Source organism: Mytilus galloprovincialis, chromosome 7, assembly GCF_965363235.1.
Source record: "Mytilus galloprovincialis chromosome 7, xbMytGall1.hap1.1, whole genome shotgun sequence".
Taxonomy (NCBI): domain Eukaryota; kingdom Metazoa; phylum Mollusca; class Bivalvia; order Mytilida; family Mytilidae; genus Mytilus; species Mytilus galloprovincialis.
In genome coordinates this window covers 78445220-78459406 of record NC_134844.1, presented here as the reverse complement: position 1 = coordinate 78459406, position 14187 = coordinate 78445220, and the positions used below count along the sequence as shown (strand labels likewise).

The following is a 14187-nucleotide window of genomic DNA, read 5'->3' as shown; positions in this document are numbered from 1 at the left end:
CTTGTGGTTGTTAATGCAAATTAAAACATTTTATACATTCCGTAAATGCAATTGTGTTTATATAGATATTAATTATACATAGGTCGTTAATAGTCATCAAAGGTACCAGGCTTATGATTTAATACTTTAATATTTACGCCAGACGCGCGTTTAGTCTACATAAGTCTCATCAGTGACGCTCAGATCAAAATAGTAAGAAAGCCAATCAAGTACAAAGTGGAAGTGCATTTATGACCCAACATTCCCAAAAGTTGTGCCAAATACGGCTAAAGTTAACTATCCCTTTGATAAGAAAAGCCTATGCATTTCGAAAAAAATCATACTATTGCAAATAGTTTATAAACATTCATGTCGTCAAGTTATACCCGGCTTTCGAAGATAGTGTTTTCTTGGTTTGAAAACCGAAGGCGTTATACATGTTATACGTTGGTTTTCCCAATTTATGACTTATCTGTTTTTCTTGTTTTCAACAGATAGTGCAGCAGATGGTGCATCATATGCGGGAAGTTAAATATTGGTTAATTCAAGTAATTTTTACCAATTTGTGATTATTTGTTTATTGCGATTCAGTTTTTATTTAGCAATTTGTATTTCTTAGCTATAGTTTAATGTCAAATTAAGGCAAATTTGAATCGTAAAAAATTACAGAAAATGAAAGTTTGCATTCATACGATATTCGACAATTTTTTTTTCTTGAATCTGTTATGAAAGATGGAGTCTACCCTGTGCCTATTCCGAATGTCCATATAGCACCTCGCTCAAAAAGGACAAAATAAGGTTAATACAACTGTCATTATGTATTAGGTTCATCTAGCTATAAAACCAGGAAATGCCTCTACCAAGTCTGAGATATGATTTCGACTCCATGATTTACTAGTAGATCTGGTTATGTGTACCGTTTTTGTCACTTACAATTTCCATCTTTGTCTGATGATTATAAATAAAAATCAACACATTTTCAACTGTTTTGTCACTGTGGCTAAGTCTGGTTTCATTTGGCTAAGTAGTTTCATCTCGTAACTTTTGGTTCACACTAACGAACGACTGACGACGAAAAGATGAATAAGGCGTTCACTGTCCCATATGAAAAGGTGTGCTCTAAAAAAGAGATATTTATTTTCTTAGTATGACAGAAGAATGTGAAACCTTTCAGCTAAAAATGTATAAAGATGCATAAGCAAAAGGGAGATCTTTCAAAACAATAGGGACTTGAAAAGACAAATTTCACCTAAATTATATATCTATTCTTTTTCTTTCAAAACGATAGGTCTTTCTTTTAAAAAATCAACCCGGACGATACCAAATGTCAATGAAATTTGCTTCCACCTGTGTAACGTCATTATTATTCTTGATTTAAATGCAAACTTTGATTCACATTCAATATTGATAAGAACAGAAACAAGCTTGTCCGTGTATTAGACTGAAATACACAACATCGCAAAATTTAAATTTTAAAATAAATAATGTGAAGTTTTGGTAATATATTGCTACAACAAAGACAAAATATTTTAGATGAATTCGGCTAACGATTTTGTGTTTATCAATTCTAGTTGAATTATCCCCGTCACCCTATTTTTAAATAAGTCTACATCCTACGTCATAAAAATATTGAGTCGCAGTTTGCTATATGTTGTTGTGTGCAGTGTTTTTCTTTTTGGTGTGCAATCACAAGATAACCATAATATGTCAAATATGAAGAATAATTAAAAACAAAGGATCCTACAAACGGGTATTACATATGATTTGTCAAGCATACATACCTTTCGTCAATTGTAAGAAAGCTCTAGTTTGTAACTAAACCACGACAATTTCATATTCTTTTTCAATTATATTATAATATTATCAAAGTATGAAATTAACCAGAACAACAGATGAGCTCTATTTCTACTCTTTGTTTTGATAATGTTATCCAAAGTATTGAACCAAATGTATGCATAAAGACATGTATATACTATTTTAGTCATTTATGCAACTTTTTTAGCATTTATTTCGAATCTTTGACGTATAAAAACATATGATATTTCACTCAGTGATGGTTGATCGCAAACAAATAAACTTTAGAGTTTATTGCAGAAGTTAGTTTGATCTCAACATTGATAAAACAACAACACATAAGATGTAAGGCACTCGAAAAATAACTGAATTTAAAGAGCCTTAACATTTGTGTGTGTGTACTTTTCATACGTTCCGATTTGTTAATTTTACTTTTAATTGAAATTTTGAAATATGGAAGCTATTTATTAAAACATTTAACAAGATGATGTTGATTTCTGTTTGTTATTGACTGACATTAAATATGCTCACATGAATCTGTGTTATGCAGCAATTCCAGGTGGGAACCGATATTTAAGTCTAAATAACACAAACCACATTCTCATTCCGATTATAACGATCTGCCTCCCCTTCTTGAGCACATAAGATCACAACCCCCGGTTTTTGTTGTGCTCCGTGTTGCTCAGTCCTCAGTTTCTACATGTATGTTGTTTTGTAAATGTTATTTTTGTGCCTGAAAGTTGTCATTTTATTTTCGACTTAGAAGATTGAATGTCTCTTTGGTATCAAATGGCCATTGTTATATTATAGTTCGTTTCTATGTGTGTTGCATTTTAGTGTTGTGTGTCTGTTGTGTCGTTGTTCTCCTCTTATATTTGATGTGTTTTACTCAGTTTTGGTTTTTAACTCGGATTTGTTTTTTTCTCAATCGATTTATAAATTTCGAGCAGCGGTATGCTACTGTTACCTTTATTTGTAACTCCTTGAAAATATTGCACCGGAAAAAGAAATAAAACGCAAGTAAGAAAGAATGAATTAATCTGAACATATATATAGAAAGGATTTACATGTAGTATGTACTTTTTTTTAAGCTCTACCCCATGAACAAATAAAATTTAGAGTTCTGCGTAATGAAATACATTCTGTTGAGTGTATACAAAGTGGCCAATCAATTGTTCAACGACGGTACATTATAAATTATAACTTTATATATTAAACACGAATGCCTTCAAAACCTGCAAACAAAAAAAGTAAAATCACAAAAATACTGAACTCCGAGCAAAATTCAAAACGGAAAGTCCCTAATCATATGACAAAATCAAAAGATAAAACACATCAAACGAATGGACAACAACTGTCATATTCCTGACTTGGTACAGGCATTTTCTTATGTAGAAAATTGTGATTATATGATTAAATTAACCAAGTGCAAGTATAGAGATTTTGTCAATACTTCTTTTTAAATATACCGCCATTATAACTTGGTATCTATATATAACTATACACTTCCAAATCGTCGGAAGTCACCTGATATAATTATCAATACGGTTATTTACCTTCCTGTTGGGCGGATCATCAAACAAAAATAAATACATACTAATTCTATCCACTTGAGTGACGGAGTGATATTCAAAGTAGGTAACAAAATTAACGGTACCAATTTTCTTGCACCAGATGCGCATTTCGACAATACATGTCTCTTCAGTGATGCTCGTGGCCAAAATATTTCAAATCCAAAGCTTATATAAAAGATGAAGAGCTATAATCCAAAAGGTCCAAAAAGTATAGCCAAATCCGTGAAAGGAATCAGAGCTTTGCATGAGGGAGATACATTCCTTAATTTATAATAATTTCTATCATTTTGTAACAGTAAATTTTAATAACACAAAAAATCCGTATTTTCATGCCAGTACCGAAGTACTGGCTACTGGGTTGGTGATACCCTCGGGGACTAATAGTCCACCAGCGAGGCATCGACCCAGTGGTAGTAACAAAACTAACGGTACCAATTGTCGGTAAGCTATCAATTATAATGTGTATATTTATCAATACATCTTATTAAGATTACATTGTTTATTTTTATTGTTATGAAATTTTTTTTCCAAGTTCCAATGCAAGGGAGATAATCATTATCTCAACCAAAACACATTTTATTTCAGATTTATTGTCTGCCATAGTTTGTGCATTTGTACACATCGAAATTAATACAAACATATACGATGCGTAGACTTTAAGGACCTGACGTATGCAATGTACATCGTGTCCTTCAGTCTAAAACATATAGCATTAACATCTACTAAGTGTCATCATGTTACACGCTTCAAAAAGCATAACTCACAAGTCGGGTTTTAAATCCATATATGAAGCGCAGACGTATCAAATGTTGATCGTGTCCTTCAATCCTAAAACAGTAAAGCATGAACATCTACATAGTGTCATCATGTGACACGCTTCTTAAAAGCATAACTAACAAGTCGGGTTTTAATAAACCGCATCATATATCGAACACTCAATACTTTACACTGCATGCAATAATGCATTTTAACGAGTCTAAAAATTTGTTAAAATTGATTAAACTAACAGTCTTAAATTTAAGTTAAAAATAATCAATATTTTGTGAACGGTTTAATTTTAATAAATTTTAAGTATTCGGTTTCACGTTTCGTAAAAGTAGATTTAGTACATGTAGTACATGTTTAATACAAAATAAATTTTAAATTAAAGAAAATGAAATTGTTTAATTAAACTTCTCGTAAAAGTAGATTTATGGTTTTACACTAGTAATTTTGGGGCCCTTTATAGCTTGTTGTTCGGTGTGAGCTAAGGCTCCGTGTTGAAGGCCGTACTTTAACCTATAATGGTTTACTTTTTAAATTGTTATTTGTATGGAGAGTTGTCTCATTGGCACTCACACCACATCTTCCTATATCTATTATGATATGTTTAATACAAAATAAATCTAAATTTAAACAAATATAAATGTATGAATAAACCACTGATAAAGCAAGATTTATTACATGTTTAATAATCAAAAAAATTAAAGAAAATGTATAATTAAACCACTGGTAAAACAACATCTATTGCCTAATTTAATACAAAAAGAAATAGACAGTTTATACAATAATATTTTTTTTCAATTCAATCTTTCATAAAGATAGATTTATTGTATGTCTAGGACGTGAAATTTATATACCATCATTTAATGAAAAGACATAATTCCACTCTTGAATTCTCAAATTGTTTGTACCTGTTTTATGTAACTCTGTTATTTTCACATTCCAAACTTAAAATCATTGATTTGTAACAGCGCAACCTGATGATTACACGTTTATCATCTGAACTCAAACATGCAACTCTGCCAAAAAAAAATTAACACGTTTCAAATTGCTCCTGAACCATTTTCTGGATCCGACTTCACCAGGAACGCTCAAAGCCCAATATTTCACGGCTATGTCACTACAGGTGGCCTATAAATAGTCAAATGTATCTTAAATCAACTTTTTCCGAAGGAGATATTTATAAACGGATTATTTAAGTACAGTATTTTATACAACTGCTATACAAGTGAGAGGTTTAGCGCTATAAAAGCAGGTTCAATCTTCCTTTTTCTACATTTGAAAAATGCCTGTGCCAAGTCATGAATATGACAGTTATTGTCCATTCCTTTTATGTGTTTTGTCATTTGATTTTGCCATTTGATTAGGGACTTTCCGATTAAATTTTCCTCGGAGTTCAGTATTTTTTTTAAATATTTTTTTATGAAACATAACAATGGTATCCCATCATCAGAGATACGGTGCTATTTTTTTTTTATAAATCAACACGTTTTAAAGCTTCCGAAGCGCTTTTCAGGATTAAACCTTCACTCAGAACACTCTAAGCCGAATACTTGTGAGACAAATAATAACAAAATGACTGAGTTGATACCTTAGTTTGTTTTAAACTTCAATAGACGAATTATTTTACAAAGTTTTATAACAAATCATGTACCAAAGTACCGGAGCTCTGACTACTTAGCTGATGATATCATCGTAGCAGAGGTATATCCCACGTGTTGTTAAACATTTATAGCCACATTTTAAAGTTATCAATTTCATGCACCTTTATATGTAATTTAGATATGATCATCATTTTTTGCACTTGTAACAGTGAGAATTTGTGCTAAAAACCTCCTCTAAATTTATAATCGCAAAGGTTGAACTTATTGACAACACATCATTCATTATGTATCTTAAAATGGAATAGGACTAGATTCACGATAAAACTTTAAAAAAAAAATACGATACTTATGGTCAGACAGAACAAAAATCAAGACCTACAAGATAATTTTCAAAAATATTTGTATAGCACTTAAACATTTATTATTAAAATGTGGTTTTAGCCTTAAATATATAGAGGCAATAGATGTTAAATTTAATTTGGTATTGGGGAAATTTTTTACCCATATAATGTTGTACAACATATAATGTTGATTTTAGAAATTTGTATTTATAGCTGTAAAACTTCAGGAGAAAAACCTTCTGTGAAAGGTAGTCTTGCATATTTGAAATACTGTATAAGAATAGAACAACATACAGTGAATTTCTTATCGCCTCCACAAAATGAATATATAGATAAAAACATGTTTGCCATTACAATATGTCCTAGGTGATTTAAATATTTCATAACTAGTACAACAATTATAATTATATTTTATATTTTGATTTATGTCTTGCTATTTATAGTTGAAGTAATATGATAATATCTTTAAGACCATATTTTAAACTGTACATGTGTGTAATCCTGTTTGATTGTTTTCTGTCTTTATGTCAAAAATAAACAAATTACCAAAAAAATATAAAATTTTCATTCCATGTTTTAGAAAAAAATGTAATGTAATACTGAATTGTGCCAACTGTATAAAAATACAGGAGGTCAAAGTAAATAAAACACAACATATTTCGTGTCGCTGATGACATTTCTATAAAGAAATATATATGTTTTGTCGAGAAATGTTTGTCAGTAGCTATTTGTATTTCTAGAGTCATGTATCCCGGTTCAAATCATCATCTTTTAGCAAGTATACGTACGGTTATAAATAGTGAGGAATCTCAAAATAACTATCCCTAAACAAATTCCTTTTATTTTTAGCTGTATTAACAATGGCATCATCAATATCTCCTTGCGGTCCATGTGATATCCAGCATATTACCAAACCATCCATAGTCTGGTGCACAGAATGTGAAGAAGGATTATGTCCACAATGCCTTAAACATCATACTGCTTCTAAAGCATCCCGAAACCATAATACCGTGCCGATAACCGAATATCAGGAATTACCAAGTAATGTTAAAAAAATCACCGAAAACTGTGATAAACATAATGAGAAGTACACAATTTACTGTAGAAAGCATGAATGTCCCTGCTGTGGTGGTTGTGTCGTAGAAGATCACATCGATTGCCGAGACTTTGTCAGATTAACCAACATCATCGACAAAGCCAAAACATCGGAGTTTTTAAATGAAATTGAACAGTCGTTATCAGAAATGGCAGAAAATGTAGAGATAATTTGTCAGAATCGAGAAAACAACATAAAGTCAATATCCGAGAAAAAGCAGCATATTGAAAAGGAAATCAAGGAAACACGGGCCAAAATCAACAACCATTTGGACAAAATACAGAATGCCATAATAGAAACATTGAATTCATTTGAAAAAAAAGAAACAGACAAAATAAGACAATTGCTTGCCTTATTAGATGGAAAGAGAGCCGAAATTTCTGAACACCAGAAAAATGTAAAAAAAATCAAACAACACGCAACAGATCTTCAAATGTTTTTCTCTGTAAAACAATTTGAAAATGAAGTTTCCTGCAATGATAAATTCCTACAATCGGTAGTCGAAAAAGACAACTTACAAAATTTGGAATTGTCATTTCATCCCAGTGCCGTCTTACACAAATTCGTGACAGATATCCAGGAATTTGGAGACGTCAAGATTGAGAGGAAACCATGTAATGTTATCCTGTCAAGGAAGAAAAACAAACAAGCCCAAATGTTGGTACCACGAGTCTCAAATAGGTCAGTCGAAGGTATCAATATAAAGCTACATAAAAATGTGGATATCAAAGGAAATTATACCACGGGTTGTTGTTTGTTACCAGATGGAAGAATGGCGTTTACGTTTTTGGATTCGAAAATTGTAAAAATATTCAAAACTGACGGCTCAAAAGATTTTGAAGTTAAAACACCAACATGGGCATTTGACATAGCGTACATCAGTGAGGACAACACATTAGCTGTATCATCCGGAGAGTCAGAGAGACAATGCATTACAATCATCGACATACAAAACAAAAATATAAAAAAGAAAATACCACTTGATAGTTATTGTTATGGCATAGCTGTGAGAGATAAACAATTAATTTGTGCTGCAGCTGGAAAAGGAATACAATTGATCGATCCGTACAACAACTCAACAAATGAAATAGTCTGCGTAGAATTGCCACCATATTGTTACGTTGCACATTTTGGTGAAAACATTTACCATACAAATAACAACACCGACACCGTGATATGTTATGGGTTACAGGGTGCTGCACAATGGACATTTAAGGACAAAATTCTTAGGGGACCATGTGGTATATCTGTCGACAATGGTGGTAATGTATACGTAGTTGGGAACTCATCAAACAATGTGGTAGATATATCTGCTGATGGACAACAACACAAAGAAATACTCACATCAACTGATGGTCTGTCTAGCCCTCAATCTCTTAATTATGATAGAAGTACAAATCAGCTACTTGTTGCAAATTATCAGAATACTGCAATGATGTTTACTTTTGTTTAAATGAACTTAGTTATTTCATTGAATTTTTTAAGTTTAAAAGAAATATGTTATGTATAATTTGACACAATAAAACATATGGTAAATTAATAAATTACCAAGTGATCAGTGAAGGATTGTGTTTTAATATTTGAATTGGAAACCATGTTATCCGTACCTAATAGTTTTTCATCCTAACATCATGGAATATTAACACAAAAATATATTTGGACACTACATTTACTACCAGGTATTTATATCACTATTGAAAACGACAACCTGTGAGCATAAGTTTTAGGACACATATTGTTATCTGTATGATGAATGTTGGATTTAATACATTAATCTTCGAATATTGTATTCAAATTGTTTGCTTGTATAATACATTAAGATTTATATCACCTTATCATGAAATATTATTTGTTATCTTAATAGTTCTGTTGATTCACTGTTAATTTGAAAAGCTGAATTATTCAAAACACTAACTTGATTTGTTTTTGTATTTTGATGTTCATTTACTCGTTGTATGATTTGACCTTCTTATTGTTTTGATTTGAGTGCCACTAGTTATTCGTCTTAGTTGAAATAATCAACTACATTGCCAATTTAGACGCTTGCTGTTTATTATGACATTTTATATCTAACATGTACATCCACACTGGAAATAAGCAAGGGTATTTAACGGGCAGATGTGAAATAGAAGAAAAATGAGAGCCAGTTGGTTTTATGCACCATAAAGGAAATCTTTCGGAGGGACGAAATCAATTTTACAACTAAACAACAACATTTATTTGATTAACCATCAATATCATAAGTTATTTTTTTGGCTAAGTGATATTGCAAAGGAATCAAAGCTGTCGATGGAGAAATTATTAATTGTGCAGTGAGAAAAGTAAACGCTCTATGATGTTTTTAAAATTAACACACGGATGGCTGTTTTTCAGTTGACATGCATCTATATATATTGTATGTATATCGAGCATGACGAACCCCACCAACAAAATGCTGCAAAAATGCTCAACAACATCTAAATGGCAACCGTCATGTTGCTCATTTTTGTACAAAGATAAATTAAGTAATTTGTCAAATTTGATACGTCACGATAGGGGTGTTGAATAATCTAAATAAATCATGCGTTGTGTTTTCTATATGTTAATCGTTGTGATAGCTACTGCATATAATATAACGTCACACAGTATAGCGTTATGGTAGCAACGTTACCATAACGTAATGTTAGTACTTCGCGTATTTTCCGACATTCTGGGGGCCGACAAAAGTGAAATATGTAACGACAATTAAACAAATGTAAAATTCACAATACAGATAAATAATTTAAAATTAATGTCCATCTCAAATAAAATAATCTAGTTCCTTAACCTTGACTGAACACAATTACAGTTTATCTTTTAGTCCATTCATGGATGTTCCTTCTAGCACACACGGTAATTTCAGGCTCAGCTGTAAATTTCTTTCATTATAAGTTTCTGTCCTGTATCTATGTGGCTTCTTGACTCCACCAGTTGAGGGTGTGTTCGTTCGGGCGGTCTTGGTAGATAGTCACTTCCTTGGATGTTTTCCTCAAAGGGTCTTCTTTTGGTAACGATCATACCTGAAGGTACATCATCTTGATGGTTATGTTTCTGAGACAACCCTTCTGTGGAATTGCCTTTCTCGTTATCAATAGTTGTGTTCTTGTGTGCGATGACGTTTACAAGAACTGTTGATGGCTGGTTGGTGTTTCTATTGATCGGTCCTGATAATAGATATCCGATCTTTGACTGAACAGCGGTGGGTCCGTTTCCTCTAATTACTTTGTCCTCGAGAATGTCCCAATAGTGGTCGGCGCCTATGAGAAAGTCAATTACGAAACGTTCTGTACTTTGCATAGAATGTGCAAGTTTAAGTTCTCTTAAGTGTGGCAAGCTCCTTGTAGTCAGGGAAATATTGTTCTTAATTGGGACGGCAATTTCTGGAACAATGAGTGTATTAATATGCACCTTTTCTCCTATGTCGGTCTGTAGTTGTATTGTTGCAGTGTCTAAGTTACGAACTTTCTGAGATAAATCTCCGAACGCAGACAGTTGAATGCTTACTTTTTCTGTGGGTTTTATTTCTAATTGATCAGCTAATTTCTGAGTTATAAAAGAACACTGTGCTCCCTCGTCAAATAAGATGTTACATTCTACTTCTTGGTCGTTATATACAACTGGTGCAATTGCTGTTTTCAGGAGAATGTTGTGATTCTGTTGTGATGAATACATTACTCTAGTCTCGTTTGGTGTTTCAACTTTGTTTACTGATGACTGTTGTGTTGTATGCTCCGGTGTCGTACCTGGAATTACCTCTTTGCCTCTACATATGCTAGTATGATGCATTCCGTTACATTTTTTACATTGTTTTGTACTTGCATGCGGCCACTCGGTGTGACCCTAAACAGTTAAAGCATAACTGTTTCTGTTTTACGATTTGATTTCTAGCGTTTGCGTCTGTTACTTCAGAGCACTCTGTCGGATAGTGTTCACCTGAACAGAAAATACATGTACGTGTATTTGTCTTCTGATGTGTGTCTGTGAATTTGCTGTGATTGCGTACCCATGACAAATGCAGTAGCGTACAATCTGTCTGAATCTGTGACTCCTTCTCCAGCTTCGAGTATGTCGATCTCTTTAGTTATAGATTTGCGTAAATTATCTAATATCAAATTATCTCTTCCGTGTTCTCTTGCAATATTCTTTCTTATGTCAATCGGTAACTTGTCCAAAACTACAGGTACCAAAAGCGAACCATACATCTCTGGTGTTTGACCAAGTGACTTTAATCCTCGTACGTATGATTCTAATCTGTCTCCGTAAGACCTCAAACTAAAAGCATCATTTGTCGGTGCGGGTAAATTCATGAGTGCTTTCATGTAAGCATGTATCAGTTTGCTAGGCTGTCCGAACTGATCTCTGAGAAGGTTGACTGCGGTTTCGTAGTTACCATTTGTCAAAGCGAATCCCTCTACTGTTTGCGCGGCGCTTCCCTCCAGCTGGGCTTTCAGATAATTAAACTTTTGGATTGGCGTTAATGTGTCGTTGAAGTGTATAGATGACTCGAAACAATCCCAAAATGTCTGCCACTTCAGAATATCTCCATTAAAATAGGGTAAGTCTAACTTTGGAAGCCTATGGTAATTAGTTTTTGAAGATCTCGGTTCTGACGGGACTTGAAACATGACATTTTCTGACGGACGGGTATGCACTGCAGGGGAGTGAATTGAATACTGCTGGTTCATAGAATCTATAGCACATGTGTTCATATTAACTCTAGCTTCGGGTGTGAAATTATATGCGTCTGGGTTTTGTCTGCTCGTTGAAGGACCAACAGTTTCATGCGAAATTATAGTATTTGTTTCAAAGGACTTGATAAATTTCCGAATTTGTCTAATTTTACAATCAAGTTCGTACATATACTCATCTGAGTCGGTGATTTCTTGCTCCAGATTTTCCTCCGATGTCTGTTCCAAAAGTCTGTTATTCAGGTCAATCAATGTTTTCTGTTTCTGCGTTACGGCGTCATCAAGGGCTTTCACTTCGTCAACTTCTGTGTCTGTTTTTGACTTTAATTTCACCAGTAGCTTTGTGACGGCTCCTTTGTGTCCAGCACGAACTGACTTCAGCTTTGAATCCATATATATCCAAAGGTTACGGCACCATTAAATGTTGAATAATTTAAATAAATCATGCGTTGTGTTTTCTATACGTTTAATCGTTGTGATAGCTAATGCATATAATATAACGTCACACAGTATAGCGTTATGGTAACAACGTTACCATAACGTAATGTTAGTACTTCGCGTATATTCCGACAAGGGAACGACACTATTAGGGTATTAGGGTATTTGGAACACATCCATTGTCATCATAAAACGGATCTTGTATATAAGTCAACAAAATCGTGGTAGTGTCAGTAAAATTTACGACGGAACGATTCCAATAACAACTGGAAAGAAAAATCATGATCATAGGAAATATAATCACTGTATCATATGGGAGATAATATCTGGTATGCAGGTGCTGTTAGAATGTTGTTTTACAGAAATGAACAAAATTACTGTTTTGTTTCCAACTGACCATGATGAAGACTTTATTGTAGCTGTTGTATACGTAATCTGTTGATAGATTCAAGATTCAAGAAGCTAGGACAATCAAATTCATATGTCGACAATGTCATGACTAATATACCAACAGACAAACAGCAGCACACAAAACACTACATAGACAAATAAATACCGAGTAACACGAACCCTACCAAAAACTGGGGTGATTACAGATACTCTAAAAATTGATGCAGATCCTGTTCTCCATGTGACAACTGTCGTGTTGCTCATATTTTTCGGTAACGGTAATAAGTTTAATTCGATAAGTAATATTATAGTCAAAAGGAACTTGATACGACGTAAGAAACATATATGTCATCATCCCTTAATGAATAACCAACTTGTAATACCGTCTATAATTCTTTCGACGGAATGAAATCAATTTTAAAACTAAACAACAACATTTATTTAATCAGCTATTGATATATAGTTTGTTTTGGGTTAAGTGATGTTGCAAATAATTAAACTTTTCTGTTGTACATGTTGTATTTATACCTTCAAAAGTCAATAGAGAAGTTATTAATTTTGCATTTGTAAAACTTTTAAATGGACGACTGTGTTTCAACTAACATAAATCTATAAATAGTACATGTATACATAGGAGGAGTGCACACTGATATAATACGTTAACCATATGACATTTGGGTAAATAAATTTTGCAAGTTCACAAGAAGGTTCGTAAAAAATATGTGACAGTGTAATCCAAGTATTCATTGTGCTTGATAATTAACATTGTATTATTAAATACCATCTGATGTCAAATTAATTCGATCTGCAGACGAACATATTATCATTAAATAACTGCGTCAGAAGTGCTTTTGTAATTAACCTACCTCTGGAACGTTCAAAGTAAAAAAGAAATTAAACTAAGTGTGATTGAAAGTTTAAAAAAATCTAACTCATCATGGATATTCATCTATGCCGTTGGAATAAGAAGAATATCATAACCTGGTTCTGGTATTTTAAAATCTTAAATCAACTGGATAAAATGCAGTAATAGTAGAAAGTGTCTGATAAATAACTTTGTAAACCTTGTTTTGGGAATTTTATGTGAGGGAGAATAGTGCTGTTGTCATGGGGTTATTGAAATATACTAGTTCATACACGTTAGAGATAAATATGCTGAATACAGTTGAATATAAACTATTTAAAAAAAAATATATAGTACAAATTATTGTCAAAAGGCAGTAACCGTCAGTCTAAGTATTCAAAGATATCATGTAGTAATATTATAGATTTTGTGAGATGCAGTTAAAGATTTTGATTAATAAGGAAAACGATATGACTCACGATCAAAGAGCTTATAAATAAGTCTACTTTAAGATAGCATCAAGCATACATGGTAAAGAATAGATTGGAAATATAGGTGGTACATGAAGTCATAGTCCTTCCTTTCGGCCATTACATATTTTACACTTTACTCGAACATTTGAGTTCGAAATACCAAATTCAGTATTTTGATTGGATGAA

At 32.8% G+C, this 14187-nt stretch overlaps 1 protein-coding gene across 1 annotated transcript; it reads left to right on the top strand.

Moving 5' to 3' along the window:
* Window positions 1–3323: 3323 nt before the first annotated feature.
* LOC143081982 (uncharacterized) lies at window positions 3324–8696 on the top strand. Its single transcript, XM_076257591.1, has 2 exons — window positions 3324–3407; window positions 6904–8696. Exon 2 carries the CDS (start codon window positions 6915–6917, stop codon window positions 8601–8603), a length of 1689 nt encoding a protein of 562 aa, XP_076113706.1. The 5' UTR covers window positions 3324–3407; window positions 6904–6914; the 3' UTR covers window positions 8604–8696.
* Window positions 8697–14187: the final 5491 nt, after the last annotated feature.

What these genes read in the sequence shown, in the direction of transcription:
- LOC143081982 (XM_076257591.1), top strand. Translation starts at nt 6,915, where the DNA reads ATGGCATCATCAATATCTCCTTGCGGTCCATGTGATATCCAGCATATT.